This window comes from Bison bison, unplaced genomic scaffold (assembly GCF_000754665.1).
Source record: "Bison bison bison isolate TAMUID 2011002044 unplaced genomic scaffold, Bison_UMD1.0 scf7180017864285, whole genome shotgun sequence".
NCBI lineage: Eukaryota > Metazoa > Chordata > Mammalia > Artiodactyla > Bovidae > Bison > Bison bison.
In genome coordinates this window covers 742159-757975 of record NW_011494857.1, presented here as the reverse complement: position 1 = coordinate 757975, position 15817 = coordinate 742159, and the positions used below count along the sequence as shown (strand labels likewise).

General features: G+C 49.0%; 2 protein-coding genes across 7 annotated transcripts in view; both read left to right on the top strand.

Annotated features, from left to right (window-relative positions):
• PLEKHA4 (pleckstrin homology domain containing, family A (phosphoinositide binding specific) member 4) overlaps window positions 1-5076 on the top strand; it is a 24492-nt gene extending 19416 nt beyond the window's left edge. For 5 of the 6 annotated variants that reach the window (XM_010849575.1, XM_010849579.1, XM_010849577.1 and 2 more), the window contains 4 exons: window positions 1713-1874; window positions 3754-3812; window positions 4210-4322; window positions 4645-5076. In XM_010849575.1, coding sequence (XP_010847877.1) covers window positions 1713-1874; window positions 3754-3812; window positions 4210-4322; window positions 4645-4907 — 597 coding nt within the window. In that variant the 3' untranslated portion in view covers window positions 4908-5076. The remainder of the gene's footprint in view (window positions 1-1712; window positions 1875-3753; window positions 3813-4209; window positions 4323-4644) is intronic. The other variant, XM_010849578.1, reaches the window with a different exon arrangement.
• Window positions 5077-5373: 297 nt separating this feature from the next.
• HSD17B14 (hydroxysteroid (17-beta) dehydrogenase 14) overlaps window positions 5374-15817 on the top strand; it is a 21524-nt gene continuing 11080 nt past the window's right edge. The window contains exons 1-5 of the mRNA XM_010849573.1: window positions 5374-5645; window positions 6284-6322; window positions 6512-6594; window positions 7120-7186; window positions 11495-11586. Coding sequence (XP_010847875.1) covers window positions 5558-5645; window positions 6284-6322; window positions 6512-6594; window positions 7120-7186; window positions 11495-11586 — 369 coding nt within the window. The 5' untranslated portion in view covers window positions 5374-5557. The remainder of the gene's footprint in view (window positions 5646-6283; window positions 6323-6511; window positions 6595-7119; window positions 7187-11494; window positions 11587-15817) is intronic.

Genomic DNA, 15817 nt, shown 5'->3' with positions numbered 1-15817 from the left:
AAGGATTGAATTTGCGCCTCTGCAGTGAAAGCCCAGAGTGTTAAGCACAGGACCGCCAGGGAACTCCCTGGCGGTCCTGTGCTTAACACTCTGGGCTTTCACTGCAGAGGCGCAAATTCAATCCTTGGGAACAGAGATCCCACAAGCCCCACGGCTCGACAGGAAAAAACAAAAACCATAGGGCCAATTTCCAGGGGGCCGTGTGACCCAGGATCGATCAAATCAAAGCGAGTAAACTGCAGTGATTGGTACAGATCCAAGCTGTCTGCCTAGAATTTTCTAACTGGAGACTGCAGTCAAGAGTTCTATCCCCACTCACCTTCCCTTTGTTTTTTGCTTAAACAATAAATGTATTGTCTTGTAGTTCTGTAGGCTAGAAGCCTGAAATCTAGGTGTCCACAGGGCCACGCGCCTTCTGAAGGCGCTAGGGAAGGATCACTTCCTGGGCTTGCGGCATTATGACTTCACTGTCACGTGGCGTTCTCTCTGGGTTCACGTCTGTGTCCAAATTACCCCCTTTCCTGAAAGATAACACATGTTTGCTGCTCTGTTGGCCCCTTTCCTGCTCAGAGCATCCCAGATGTCCAACAGCCTTCCTTCATTTTATCCCGTCTCTGTCTCCTTCGTTTTGACTGGGCAGCTTTTCTGCTGAGCTGGTTTACTGGACTCACACATCACATGCCTGATCTCTTAGCAAATGGTTTTCCGGCCACACCCTTGGCATTCTCTTCAGAGCAAGCTTCCTTGCAAAGCAGATAGATTGAGAATGTTCCAGATTTCAAGTTCTCCTTCCATTCATCCCCGTCCTCTCATGTTTTGAGTTCCTAAGGCTCTAAGCCCAAGATCAAAGTGTCGTCAGGATCATACTTCTGGAAGCTTCAAAGTTCCCTGGCTTGTGGCAGATAACCATAATTATCACAGGACAGTCTCCCTGTGTGTCTCTTCCCTCTGGTTATGAGGGCACTAAAGAACTTGTCAAGTCCTCCCTCAGGCAAACCCAAAATGATCTTCTTAATGATCTTAGTTACACAATAAATCTCATCCTTCATGTTAATGTTTTCAAAGCTGATTGAAACCAGACTTTTTTTTTTTTTTTTTAAATCATGAGCAAACCAGAGTCCCGACTACTACTTCCAAGAGACTTGTTATGTCCAGAGAAGAGTGGGTGTTGATCAGGCTGGCACTACAGGTTCCAATAGGGCAGCTGATGGGCTTGAGGCTAGACAGGTGGGTGGGTAGCAACCAGTCACACAGGAAGTGTAACACCTTTGTCCTGAGAGCCTTGTGGGATATGGAAGGACTTGAGCATATCCAGCAGAGGGTCAGCCTGGGCTCCAGGTGTAGAAATAAGTCCTCAAGATCCAGGGTTGAACTTACTGGGAAGGGCAAGACACAGGAATTCTCCAGGCCAGAATACTGGAGTGGGTAGCCTTTCCTTTCTCCAGGGATCGAACACAGGTCTCCCGCATTGCAGGTGCATTCTTTACCAGCTGAGCCACAAGGGAAGCCCAAGAATACTGGAGTGGGTTGCCTATCCCTTCTCCAGGGGATCTTCTGGACCCAGGAATCAAACCAGGGTCTCCTGCATTGCAGGCGGATTCTTTACCAACTGAGCTTTGAGGGAAGCCCAAGACACAGGAGGCTGAGAGGTTCAGGGAAGAGAGAAAACAGAGGCCATGGTTGGAACCTCTAGATGTTTCTCATCTCCCCAGGTCCCCCTGGCCCGACCCCGGATGAGTGCTCAGGAGCAGCTGGAGAGAATCCGAAGAAATCAAGAGTGTGGACTGCCTCTCCCTCGCCCAGCCTCCCCCCGGCTCCTCACCCTGGGGAGGACACTGTCCCCAGCCAGACGCCAGCCTGATGCGGAACAAAAAGTGAGGGAAACGGGGGTGGGTCAGTGAAGCGGCAGTGGGTTCTCAGTTCCTGGTTGGAGCCTCAGTTTTCCTCTCTGTAAAATGGGGATTTTTTCCTTCCTCTATATCGGGTTTACTTGTACCTGTTTTGAATTCAGCATCCTGTCTCCCTTATCAGTGGAGAACAGGATGGGCCAGAGGCAACATCTCCATCCTCACCAGCATTCTCACTCCTCTGGGAGGAGTGGGTTTTAGAGCTGGATTGGAAGCTAAGTTTTCCTGTTCAGTTACTATGCTGTCAAAGGCAAAGAAAAAAAATGTATTTACTCTGTTGCCATGGAGATCACACTGCCAATCTGAAGATCAAAGTGTCTGGGCAGGATGGTTTTTTCACTTGTTTTTTGTTTTGGGCTGTGCCACTGCACAGCTTGTGGGATTTTAGGGCTTGGGTTCAGTCCATGTTTGAGGACTTGGCTGTGGCAGCATGGAGCCCTGCCTACTGGACCACCAGGGAATTCCCCATGGATAGTTTCATCTTAAGACTCTTCTAGGAAGGAATTAGACAAGTGGGGTGATTTTGTGGTTGTGATTGTTTTTGTAAATGGGGGGCATCTCAAGTCTGTTGAATATCAAACACTGATCTCTATGTCTAGCTAGTTTTTCGGGGGCAACAAGCTTCATTAATCATTTATGACAAAAGGGATGTGAATTTGGAGGGTCTGTTTCTGGCCTTGTCACAGGGGGCTCATCTGTGAATCCTGTCGATGAAAATTCTATTAAAATCAAGTTAACAAGAAAAAAGGGGACTTTTATTTGAGCCAAACAGGATTAGAACTTTGGAGAGAGACTCAGAAAATTCTGAGAACTGTTTCACCATCTGTTAGAAGTCAAGAGGCACACTCGTATCTGTTTTCCAGACAAAAGATTGAACATCAAAATGACATATTGACAGGACTTTCCTGGCAGTCCAGTGGTTAAGAGTTTGCCTCGCAATGCGGGGGATGAGGGTTTGATACCTGGTCTGGGAACTAAGATCCCACATGTCTCTGGGCAACTGAGCCTGTGCGCCACAACTACAGAATCTGTTGTTTAGTCACTGAGTCATGTACGACTCTTTTGCAACCCCATGGACTATAGCCTTCCAGGCAGTCTTCCTGACCCAGGGATGGAACCCACATCTCTGTTGAGCAAGTAAGTCTCCTGCATTAGCAGGCAGATTCTTTACCACGGAGCCACCAGGGAAGCCCCATGCACTGTGACAAAAGATCCCACATGATGCAACTAAGATCCCAAGTGCCACAACTAAGACTTGATGCAGCCAAACAAGTTAAAACAAAGAAGCAAAATAACATAGTGATATTTCACCTAAAGTTCACCAAGGATACATAGTCTAGGGAAGCACATGCAAAGCCAGCAGCAAGTTACTATGATCCCTTGCAGACTGTGAAAGAAGCTATTCTTTTAAGAAGTTACATTGGTAGTGTCAGAAGAAAGGGAAAAAAGAAATGATCTTCAGAACAGAGCAAGCACTGCCAACTCTGAGGAGCTCTGGCAAATGTGTAATCCTGGTGCATACTGCACATCAGGGATGGAGGAGCCCCAAACAAGCACACAGAGAGACTTTGATCTTTAATTTTCCTGTCCTGTCTTAAAATATCAATTTCACATCATCAGGCTTATCTAAGTCATATGAAGCTGTTTACCAGAATGCAAAAAGGCGTGGGGAAGTGGTTGGGGGGTGGTGATTTTCCAAACTCTGTCCTCTTTCCCAGGAGTTCAGGTAAAGTTAAGAATTAGCAGGGTCTTTGGGGCAATTTTATCCTCTGAGCCCCTTCACCCTCAAAATGAGAACATGGGAACTTCCAGGGTGTGGAGTTCTAACGCCCCCATTCCTTTGCAGCCTGTCTTGGGACACTCAGGAGCCCAGAAATGGCTCAGAAGTTCGGGGTCCTGGAGCAGGTAAGGAATTGGAGATCGAGGCAACAAGGAGGGAAATAAAAAATAGAAGGGGAGTAGTATTACTGTTAATATCTCTTGAGTACTAAAGTACAGATCTCAGAATCTTTTAGAGTCGCTTGAGTTCTTGGGGAATCAGAAAACCCTAGTTCGCGGGGAGAACGGCAGTTCCTTGTTCTATAGCAAACTCCGCCCCCCTGTCAGGAAATCGGCGAAATTTTCGGGCAACTGGACTACAAATCCCACAATACACGCGGGCTTCTAAAAAAGAGGGTCGCTCCACGTTTAAAATTCTTTAGAGACACGTGCTAGGGACTACAACTCCCAGAAGGACACGCGCGGCACTGTATCCTTTACTGTACTGGCTAATTGAAGTTTTCGCCAAACTCTTTCTTTCTAGTCCAAGGAACACCACCCCTTATTTGCTGACATCCGAAGGGCACCGGGAGCGAGTCCTCAGCCTCTCTCAAGCACTGGCCGCTGAGGCATCGCAGTGGCGGGGAATGATGACAGGTGAGAATGAGCTGGGGACTTAGGACTTCTAGGTTTTAGGGATGAGGAGGGGTCGGAGGTCTGGAATCTCAGGTCGTGATGGGGAGGGGTCTGAGGGCCCCTGGGAATCCTTTGTCTTGATGAGAGAAGACCTGGACAGGGCTTGGGAGTGCTAGATTCCAGGCAGGAGGGGGCTGGGGTGCAGGAGTGCTGAGTCTAGGAGAGCAGGGGGCAGGGAGGCCGGACTCCTAGGTTTGAGAGGAAAGGCCTGGAGGCGGGGGGCGGCGGCTGGACTTCGGGATTCCTGAGTTTGCCATTCTCATTCCCCATCCGTCCTCACCAGGTGGAAATTTGGACTGTCGAGGGGACCCTCTTCCCCCTGCGCCGCCGCCTCCGTCAGACCCCACGCCCCAGGCGTCCTCACCCCGAAGATCTCCTCCAACAGCCAATTCCTGCTCCACGGGTTTCTCCCCCAGAGGTAGTGGGCGCGGCGCAGGCCCCGCCTCCTGGGAGCAGACCTGGGATTCTGAGCCCGCCCCCCCCGCCATGCCCCCCGACGAGGGGGCGTGGCCTCTGAGAGTCACCCTGCTGCAGTCCAGCTTCTGACCTGCCCAGACGTGGCAGCCAATCAGAGCGTGAGGGCGTGGCCTGGCGGGACCACCTGAAGATCTGGAGCCTCTCGCCTCCCGTGACCTAGAAATGGTTTCTGTGGCCAAAGTTTGCTTTTCCCAGCACTTGTCCAAATTTGGATTAAAACTTTGAACTTTTTAGTCAATAACTTTTTGTCTGTTTGAGGTTGTGACCCTGGTGTCTCTGAGTGGGTGTAGAGCTGGGGTCGTGGATTTCTGGGTCGCAAAGGAGGAGGGGACCGGGACCTTGGACTTGTAGGTCTGAGGAAGGAGGAAATCTCAGGGTCCGGAGTACTGGGTCTGAGGGAAGAGGGAGATGGGGACCTGGATTCTTCCGTCTGAAGGAAGACGAGGGACCTGGACTTTTAGGTCCGAGGGCAGAGGGCGGCCGGATGCCAGGAATCCTGAATTTGAGGGAAGACGATCTGGGCATCCAGACTCTTGGATCTGAGGGAGGGACCAGGCTTCTAGGCTTCTGGCTTTCCTGGCAACGCCCCCCACCCCCACCCTCAGGGCCGGACTTCCAGTATCCGGCCCCTATTTACGATTCGACCCACTACCTCACCCGACTTTGGAGGTGGATAGAAGCCCGGAGTGACTGACAGAGGAGAGGCGGTGTCTGGCGGAATGGCAATGGGAACGCGCTATGCTGGGAAGGTGGTCATCGTGACCGGCGGCGGCCGCGGCATAGGAGCCGGGATCGTTCGAGCTTTCGGTGAATGGGGTCTGGCTGGCTCTAAATATTGGGAATCTGGGAGAGGAGGGACCCCCGAGGGCTAACTAATGGGTGTGAGAAAAAGTAGGTCCTATACTGGAGTCTTGGAGAAGGAAATGGCAACCCACTCCAGTGTTCTTGCCTGGAGAATCCCAGGGACGGGGGAGCCTGGTGGGCTGCCGTCTCTGGGGTCACACAGAGTCGGACACGACTGAAGGGACTTAGCAGTAGCATACTGGAGTCTAGATTCTTATCTTACAAGATCCGGTTTGCAAAGTGAAAAGGTAGGCAGTGGTTGCCTAGGGCCTGAGATTTTGGCAGATTTCCAAACGCCGTTTCTGTGTTCTCAGCTGTCTCTGCAAACAGGCGGTTTGGGGGACGATGTCTCTTGCAGATTTCGGGTTTACTCTGGAACCCAGGAAGGCAGGCTCAGGAGCCCCAGCAGGCACCTAGAGTAACCCAGAAGAGTATCTGTCAAAACTTCTGCCCTCTGTCCTAGGGAGTCATCATGAGATTTTGGGGTCACGAGGGGAGCAGAGTGGGAGACGGGCCCCACCCACCGTAAGTGGCCACTAGAGGGCAGCAGAGGCCTTCGCCAAGGTCTTCGCTGGGGTAACTTCTTCTTTTCCTATTCTCAGTGGAAAGCGGTGCACAAGTGGTTATCTGTGACAAAGATGGTGAGTGAGGGTCCCTCAGTCCTCATCCCCAACCCTCCAGGAGGAGTCCAGGCCCCTAGACCCCTCTTCTGGTAGACCCAGGAGTCCAAACCCCTGGCTCCCTCCTCCTTCAGACCCAGGATCCGGCCCCCCAGCCCCCTCCTCCCTCAGACTTTGAAGTCCAGACCCTCAGCCCTTCTCTTCCTGCAGAGGCCAGGGGCAGGGCGGTGGAGCGAGAGCTTCCTGGCACTGTCTTTCTGCTCTGTGACGTGACTCGGGAGGAAGATGTGAGGGTGAGCGTATTTTCTGTCTCTACTACCCGCCATGTCCAATTGGTTCTCTCTCCCCACGACCCCCCCTCTCCTGGCCACCCCGCCTCTTGTACATGCCGTTTCCCTCTGCCTTTCCCCGTTCTCCTGGCTTTATTGTACCGTTCAGCTCAGTATCACTTCAAGGCTTTCCCTAACTGTACTGACCAGGTCTTTTGTTTCCTGGGAGGATTTGCTTTTACCTCCCACTCATTCAAGGCTCTGTCACAGCTGTCACGTGGATTGGGATAAATACATTCCTCACAGGGGGTCTCGTTCTGCAAGATTCTTTTCTCTTTCCTCACTTTCCATTCCTTCTGTCTAGTCAGTATCTCCGACATCTGTCCCCAGTCCCAGGTCTCTAGGGTAGTGACCGCAGTGCAAATGTCACCAGCCCGCTGGGCTCCAGCCCCTCAACTGTGACTCCTGTCCCCACCTCGCCTTTGGGACCCCTGGCTCTATAAGACCTGGTGCCAGCACCGCTCACTCACAAGACCTCTCTCTCCCCAGACCCTCGTTTCTGAGACCATCCGCCGTTTTGGCCGCCTGGATTGCATAGTCAACAACGCTGGCTACCGTGAGTCGTGAGGCCTGAGGGCCTTTCCCCAGTGGTGTCAACCCACCTCCTGGCTTCTCACCCCAAGCCTGGCTCTACCCCTGCTGTGTGCTCCCAGGCCTGTGCCCTTAGTCCTTTCTTCATCCGTTTCTACATTTCTAAAATGAAAATGACCATTCTCATCATCGTTATAGAGTCATTGTACTGAACAGTGTAACCGCTCAGCCTTATAATTATGGGAACTGTCTTGGATGAATAACTTCCATCTTGTAGCCTGTTTCTTATCTAGGAAGCAAGGCTGATGGCCCTTCTCTTTTTCCATGACTGGGAAGACGTATTTTCCACACATGGGTTATAGGGCTTGGTGTGGAGGCTTTTAAGAGAAATTGCCATCCAGTTAATGACTACCCTTTATAACAAGGCCTCACATTGCTACACTGAGACTCAGAGAGGTGAACTGATTGGACTGGGATCACACACCGTGGTAGAAAGAAGCCTTTCTTCTTGGCTGGGCAACGTTGAGCAATTGACTTACTCTCTCTGGGCTGCACTCTCCTCTTGTTGTAAGGATTTAAAGAGATACTAGTGACTCCTTTCTCTCCATGTGCTTGATCCATTCGGCAGATATTTATTGAGAATCTACTATACTCCACGGACGGGGGAGCCTGGCGGGCTGCCGTCTATGGGGTCGCACAGAGTCGGACACGACTGAAGCGACTTAGCTTAGCTTTAGCTTATACTCCACCTTCTGTCCTAGGGACTGGAGATTTAGCAGTGAGCAAAATCCACCAAGCTTTCCTGTCTTCATAGCTCAGTTGGTAAAGAATCTGCCTGCAATGCAGGAGACCTGGGTTTGATACCTGTGTTGGGAAGATTCCCCTGGAAAAGGGAAAGGGTACCCACTCCAGTATTCTAGCCTGGAGAATTCCATGGACTGTATAGTCCATGGGGTTGCAAAGAGTCGGACACGACTGAGCGACTTTCACTTCCTGTCCTCATGGGATTCACATTGTAAAGTAAGGAAATAGACAATAAAAGGCAGATATAGTTAATACTCATTTATTCACAGATTCCGTATTTGCGAACTCACCTACTTGGTGGGGGTGTGGGTTGTAACCTCAGAATCCCACTGTGCTTTCTGGGTGTTTGCGGACAAGTTCAGAGAGGCAAAACTTTGAGTCACCAGCAGCACGTGTTCCCAGCTAAGGTCAAAGAAGGTGATGCTCTGCCCTCTGAGTTCAGCTTTCAAACAAAGAGATGCCCAGAGGTGGAGACAGAAGAAGGCAGTGTCTTGTAAACCTCCCTGGGGCTAGTTGGACAGGCTTGAATCCTAACTCTGGTACCTGGAGTGGGGCAGCCCCAGGCAAGTCAGCTACATTCCTGAGTCTCCATTGCTTTATTTGCAAAATAAATGAGTCCACCAGTCCGAGTTATTTTTAGGATTTAAGATTATAATCTATGTTAGAGAAACATAATTGTACACATGTACATATGTGCCTATATGGGCTTCCCCTGTGGCTCAGCGGTAATGCAGTGCAGGAGACGCAAGAGATTCAGGTTCCATCTTGGGTCCGGAGGATCCCCTGGAGGAAGGCGTGGCAACCCACTCCAGTGTTCTTGCCTGGAGAATCCCATGGGCAGAGGAGCCGGTGGGCTACAGTCCATGGGATCCCAAAGAGATGGACGTGACTGTTGCGACTGAGCAGGAGCACGATATTCACGATACACATAACACAATATGTTCTGTCTTGGTCTGCTCATGCTGCTATAATAGAAATACCATGGACTCAGTGACTTAAACAATGAACATTTATTTCTGGAGGCTGGGAAGTCCAAGATCAAGTCAGAGGCAGATTTGGTGTCTGGTGAGGCCCCACTCAAGGTGGAAGGAACGAAGGACCTCACTGGGGTCTCTTTTATGAGGGCACTAATCCCATTCAAGAGGGCTCCATCCTCATGACTTAACTCCCACAGACCCCCGCCTCCAAATACCATCTTATTGAAAGTTAGGGTTTTTTTTCTTGTAACAGTTTATATATATATATATATTGGCTGTGCTGGGTCTTTGTTGATGCACGGACTTTTCTCTAGTTTCAGAGACTGGGGGCTACTTTCTAAGTGCAGTGCTCAAGGTTCTCATTGTGATGCCTTCTCTTGTTGTGGAGCACGGGCTCTAGAGCGAGTGGGCTTCAGTAGTTGTGGCTCCCGGGCTCTAGAGCACAGGCTCAGTGGTGGGGCTTAGTTGCTCTGCTACGTGTGGGATCTTCCTGGATCAGGGATCAAACCCATGTCTCCTGCATTGGCAAGTGGATTCTTCACCACTAAGCCACCAGGGAAGCCCTGAAGTTAGGAGTTGAATGTATGAAATCTGGGGGAGGACATAAGCATTCAGTCCATAGTATGTATATGTTATAATGTAATATTATATATACATATTTCCCCTTAGAAGCAGTGGGGTCACTATTCACTACTTCAGTGCTTTCTGTGACTTTGTGGACTATAATTGCCCCGAAGAATGAGAATTGGTTGTATATATTAACATATCCCGTAGTGATAATGGCCTTGAAGAAAAATAAAGCTGATTGAGGGCTTAGAGAATGGCAGGGGTGGTTTTGGATATAAGATCTGGGCTAGATTCTCTGAAGCTGAACAGTTTTCTGAAAGAAACAAAGCCATAAGCCCTGGGTCTCCAGGAGGAATACCCAACATTTCCTTAATTGTCCGTCATCTTGTTTCCCATCTCTCTTTCCTTTCATCCACTTTTATAATATATTTATTTGGCTGTGCTAGGTCTTAGCTGCCGCACGTGGGATCCAGTTCCCTGACCAGGGTCCGAGCCCTAGCATTGGGAGCGTGGGATCTTTAGTCCCTGGACCACCAAGGAAGACCCTCTTCATCCACTTTGACTCCTAAAGCCTTTGGAAGGTTTGGGGGCCATTTTTCCCAGGTGTTTTTTTTTTTTTTTTAATTTTCCTGTTCTTGTGCGTATCTTTCCTGCCTCTTTTCTTCTGAATGTTGATTTTCCTGTCTGTCTACTATCTACCCAGTTCTATTAACTTAAACACATTTATTGTACTGGGTGTCAGGCACAAATATTGACTTGTGAAATTTCTGAGAATGAGGTGTTACCCTCATTTCGCAAATGAGCAAACAGGCGCAGAGAAGCAAAGTGACTTACCTGAGGTCACACAGCTAAGAGATGGCAGGGTTGAGGTTTGAACCCAGATTTTCTGGCCCTGTGACTGCTTTCAAGGTTTTTTTTTTTTTCTCTCTTTTGCTGCTTCTTTTAAATTTTTTAATTGATGTATAGTTGATTTACAGTATTATGTTCGCTTCAGGTTTGCAGCAGAGTGACTCTGTTTTTACAGACTATATTCCATCCTGGGTTATTTCAAGATAATGGCTACAATTCCCTGTGCTATAGAGTATATCCTTGTTGCTTATCTATTTTATACATGGTAGTTTGTATCTGTAGGAGTTTGCATACCCCTAGTTTTCTGATTTTGTTTTTTCATCTTGTATACCCCCAAATTTTCCTCCCTCCTTCCTTTACCCCTTTGGTAACCACAAGTTTGTTTTCGATATCTGAGTCTGTTTCCATTTTGCATATATTAATACATTTATTTATATTATTTGTTAGATTCCACATACAAGTGATATCATACGGCATTTGTCTTTCTCCATCTGACTTATTTCACTAAGCATAATATTCTCTAGGTTGCTGCAAATGGCAGAATTTCCTTTTTTAAGGCTGAGTAATACTCCATTTGTACATATAAACCACATCTTAAAATTTGTTTTTATTATTTTTTGTTGGCAGTGCTGTGTCTTTGTTGCTGCATGAGGGCTTTCTCTAGTTTCTGAAAGCAGGAGGCTGTTCTCTAGTCGAGGTGCTGGCAACTGGTGAGGAGATGGCTTCTCTTGTGAAGCACAGGCTCTAGGCACCGGGGTTTCAGCAGTTGCAGCCTGGGCTTCGTGGCTGCGGCACGCGGGCTTGGTTGCCCGCGGGGCATGTGGAATCTTCCTGGGCCAGGGATCGAACCCATGTACTCTGCACTGGAGGTGGATTCTTAGCCATCGGCCCCCCAGGGAAATCCTAAACTCCATCTTCTTAACCCAGCTGGATGCTTATTTTTTTAGTAACCATTATGCAGCCTCCTTTCCTCTTCAGGACGCCTGACCCTCTCGTCTGCCACCCCCCACGCTCTTCCCCACCCCATGCTCTCGCCCCCACCCCCTTCGCCCCCGCATGCCTGTTTCCCTTCCCTGTTCTCCTGTCTTCACGGTTCCCTCATCCTTTCGTCCGTCTCTCTCTCACCCGACCCTTAGACCCACCCCCACAGTGGCCCGAGGAGACCTCCGCCCAGGGCTTTCGCCAGCTGCTGGAGCTGAACCTGCTGGGGACATACAACCTGACCAAGGTGAGGCTGGGGTCCCCGCCACCAGGCCTGGGTGACCTCCTGACCATGAGCTTTTCAGACCCACTTTATCTAAGAGCCAAATGTTTTGTGTGCCTTGCTTTGATCTTATTCCGGAAGGGCTCCGTTCTTCTAGAAAAGAAATGCCCATAGATCCCTATATCCAGCCAAAGCTACCTGTGTTGGCTACCTAGCCCCATCTTCTTAGCAACCTTCCAGAACCTTCCAGCATGGTGTGGTGAGGGATGTTAAGGATATGGAGGGAGGGGTTGGGACAAGGAGTCAGTAACAGACAGATACAGCTTTGCCATCCAACGAATAGCTATTAGGAGGAAAGAGCATCCCCCCTCTACCCCTATGCCTTTCCTCTGAAGCTTGCTATGACCGCCTCCTATTTACTGTCTCAGTTCAAATACCGCATCTTCTGAAAGGCCCTTCCCAATCATCCTTGCTTATGTGGCATCTACACCTATATATGGGGCTTCCCTGGTAGCTCAGCTGGGACAGAATCCACCTGCAATTCAGGAGACCACGGTTCGATTCCTGGGTTGGGAAGATCCCCTGGAGAAGGGAAAGGCTACCCACTCCAGTATTCTGGCCTGGAAAATCCCAGTTGCAAAGAGTCGGACACAACTGAGCGACTTTCACTTTCACACCTATATGTTCATTCTCTATGATAACAGCTTGTTTTCATCAAAGTATTTTTTAAGATTATAGTTTACTCTCTTTTTTGGTAAGGTGTTGTTTTTTTTTTTTTGATGTAGACCATTTTTAAAGTCTTCATTGAATTTGGTGCAGTATTGCTTCTGCTTTATGTTTTGGTTTTTTGGCCGATAGGCATGTGGGATCTTAGCTCTCTGACCAGGGGTCAAACCCTCACCCCCTGCATTGGAAGGTGAACCACTGGACTTCCAAGGGAGCCCCATCATTAGTAAATAAAATAAATTTTAATTAGTTGATTACTTCTATTTTTTATTATAATACATTTTGGGGGCGCTACTTAGCAGCTTGCAGGATCTTATTTTCCCAACCAGGGATTGAACCCATGTCCCCTGCAGTGGAAACTTGGAGTCCTAACCACTGGACCACCAGAGAATTCCCCATCATAATACTTCTGTATTCACTCATTCAACAAACATTTATTTAGCACCAGACACATGCTAAGCACTGGCCGTGCAGCAGGGAACAAAACAGACAAAGAGCTGTGACCCTGGGGAGCCAACATTCTCATGGGGGAGACAGACAGTAAGCCAGGAAATATGATATAACATCAGGGAGTGATAAGTGCTGTGCCAAAAAGTGAAGAGAGGTAAGCGGATCAAGAAGGATGGGCAAGTGTAAATGCTATGTTATAAAACTTTTTCTTGTGGCATTTTACACGCATGCATGAAAACACAGAGAATTGTATTAATAGTACTGAACCCGCATACCCATCACCCAGTCCTAACAATCAATATTCTACCATTCTTGCTTCTTGTCAACTCCTCACTTTTTTCTTTTATCTTTTCTGGAGTGAAAAATGAAAGTGTTAATGGCTCAGTTGTGTCTGACTCTTTGCAACCCTATGGACTGTAGCCTGCCAGGCTCCTTTGTCTATAGAATTCTCCAGGCAAGAATACTGGAGTGGATTGCCATTTCCTTTTCCAGGGAATCTTCCCAACCCAAGGACGGAACCCGGATCTCTTGCCTTACAGGCAGATTATTTACCGTCTGAACCTCTAGGGAAGTAAATCTCAGATATCATATTTCACCTGTAAACAATTCAGTATAATCTTTACCAGATAAGGTTTTTGTTTGTTTGTTTTCTGTTTGTGTGTGTGTATGTGTGTGCTCTTTTAGACAGAGTAGGTAGTCAGAAGGCTTCTCTAAGAGGTGACATTTGAGGCAAGCCCCCAAGGAGGTGTGTGAGCAATTGCAATCTAGCAGAGGAACAGCCAGTGCAAAGGCCCTGGGGTGGAAATCTACAGTGAGAAGGGAGCTTGACAACACAGGCGAAGCAGGGAGAGGACATAAGCTGACGGCAGATCGTGCTGGGGCTTGGGAAACCCCAGAGAGGACTTGGCTTTGACGCTGACTGAGCCAGGAGCCATTTATTTTCTTGGGCTCCAAAATCATTGCAGATGGTGACTGCAGCCATGAAATTAAAAGACGCTTGTTCCTTGGAAGAAAAGCTGTGACCAACCTAGACAGCATATTAAAAAGCAGAGACATTGCTTTGCTGACAAAGGTCCATACAGTGAAAGCTATGGTTTTTCCAGTAGTCATGTATGGATGTGAGAGGTGGACCATAAAGAAAGCTGAGCACCAGAGAATTGATGCTTTTGAACTGTGGTGTTGGAGAAGACTCTTGAGAGTCCCTTGGACTGCAAGGAGATCAAACCAGTCAGTCCTAAAGGAAATCAATCCTGAATACTCACCGGAAGGACTGATGCTGAAGCTGAAGCTCCAGTACCTGATGGCCACCTGATGCGAAGAACTGACTCACTGGAAAAGACCCTGATGCTGGGAAAGATTGAAGGCAGGAGGAGAAGGGGATGACAGAGGATGAGATGGTTGGATGACATCACCGACTCGATGGAAAGGAGCTTGAGCAAGCTCCAGGAGTTGGTGATGGACAGGGAAGCGTGGCATGCTGCAGTCCATGGGGTGGCAAAGAGTCAGACACGACTGAGTGACTGAACTGAACTGAGCCAGGAGCCATAGAGTATTCAGAGCAGAGGAACTCGAACTGCTGTAAGTGGGATATTGTGCCATCTGGCAGCCGCGTGGGGAACAGAGTGGGGCACGAGGGCAGAGGCCGCAAAGCCAGTAAACAGGTGCTGATGGGGTGGTCCAGGCTGGAGTAGGTGATGTCGGAGGCCACCAGTCTGGTGGATTTGGTGAGAAACGGTCTGATTCTGTATGCATTGTCATGGTGGATTGTAAAGATTTCCTTATAGTAGACTAGATGTGGGGGCAGATTTGCCAAAGAAAGGGGCGGTGGAGTTTGTTTCTGATTCGTTTGTTTCCCTCACCCCCATCCCCAGCAACTGGCAGAAGTGTGTGGCCATCCACTGCCCTGGGAAGGCCGGGGGAGAAGTACACGGCCTGGGGGACTGTTGAATGAGAGATGCTAACCGGATTCCCACGTGGGAGCCCTGCATCTAGAGCAGGGGTTGAGGCTTGAAGACATCAGTTTGGAGCCCGCTAGCCCAAGGCTAAAGGAGCTCAGAAAAAAAAAAAAAAAAACCCTATAAACTGGAACTTCTCTGGGGGTCCAGGGGCTGACTCCACACCTCCAATATAGGTGGCTCACATTCCATCCTTTGTCAGGGAACTAGATCCCACAGGCCCCAACTGAAAAATATCCCGTGTGACGCAACTAAGACCCGGCATAGCCAAATAAGTAAATATTAAAAACAACACAATATAATCAGAGGGCAGAGGCCCACTCTGTGGGCCAGGGGTCACCTGTGTGGGGATGCTCAAGTGCTCCCCAGATCTTGTCGGAGATCCAGGTGAAATGTCCCCAGGGAAACTGGATAATTTGTTGCTCAACCAGTCAGCCTTGGCTCCTGTCCCCAGTTTCTGTTCAGCTTCTAAGACTGGTGCCTAGCTCAGCTGGTGAAGAATCCGCCTGAAATGCAGGAGACACTGGTTTGATTCCTGGGTCGGGAAGATCCCCTGGAGAAGGGATAGGCTACCCGCTCCAGTATGCATGGGCTTCCCTGGTGGTTCAGACCAGTAAAGAGTCTACCTGCAACGCAGGAGACCTGGGTTCGATCCCTGGGTTGGAAAGATTCCCAGAAGGAGGGCATGGCAACCCACTCCAGTATTCTTGCCTGAAGAATCCCCATGGACAGAGGAGCCTGTCAGGCTACAGTCCATGGGGTCACAGAGTCGGACATGACTGAGTGACTAAGCACAGCCAGAATTCCCTGACAGTCCAGTGGTTAGGACTCTGTGATTTCATTGTCGAGGGTGTGGGGTTAATCCTCAGTCTGAGAACTAAGACCCTGAAAGCTGTGGGGCATGGCATAATAATAATAATAAGAGGAAGATTAGCACCTCTGTACAGTAAGACAGTCATAAATCACAGCCCATAAAGGATATGTGTGTGCATATATATATATATATTTTAATTTAATTAAAAAATTTTTGGCTGTGCTCAGGCTTTTGTCTAGTGGTGGAGAGTGGGGACTGCTCTGTAGTTGTTGTGAGCGGGGCCTCTCACTGCAGTGGCTTCTCCTGGTGC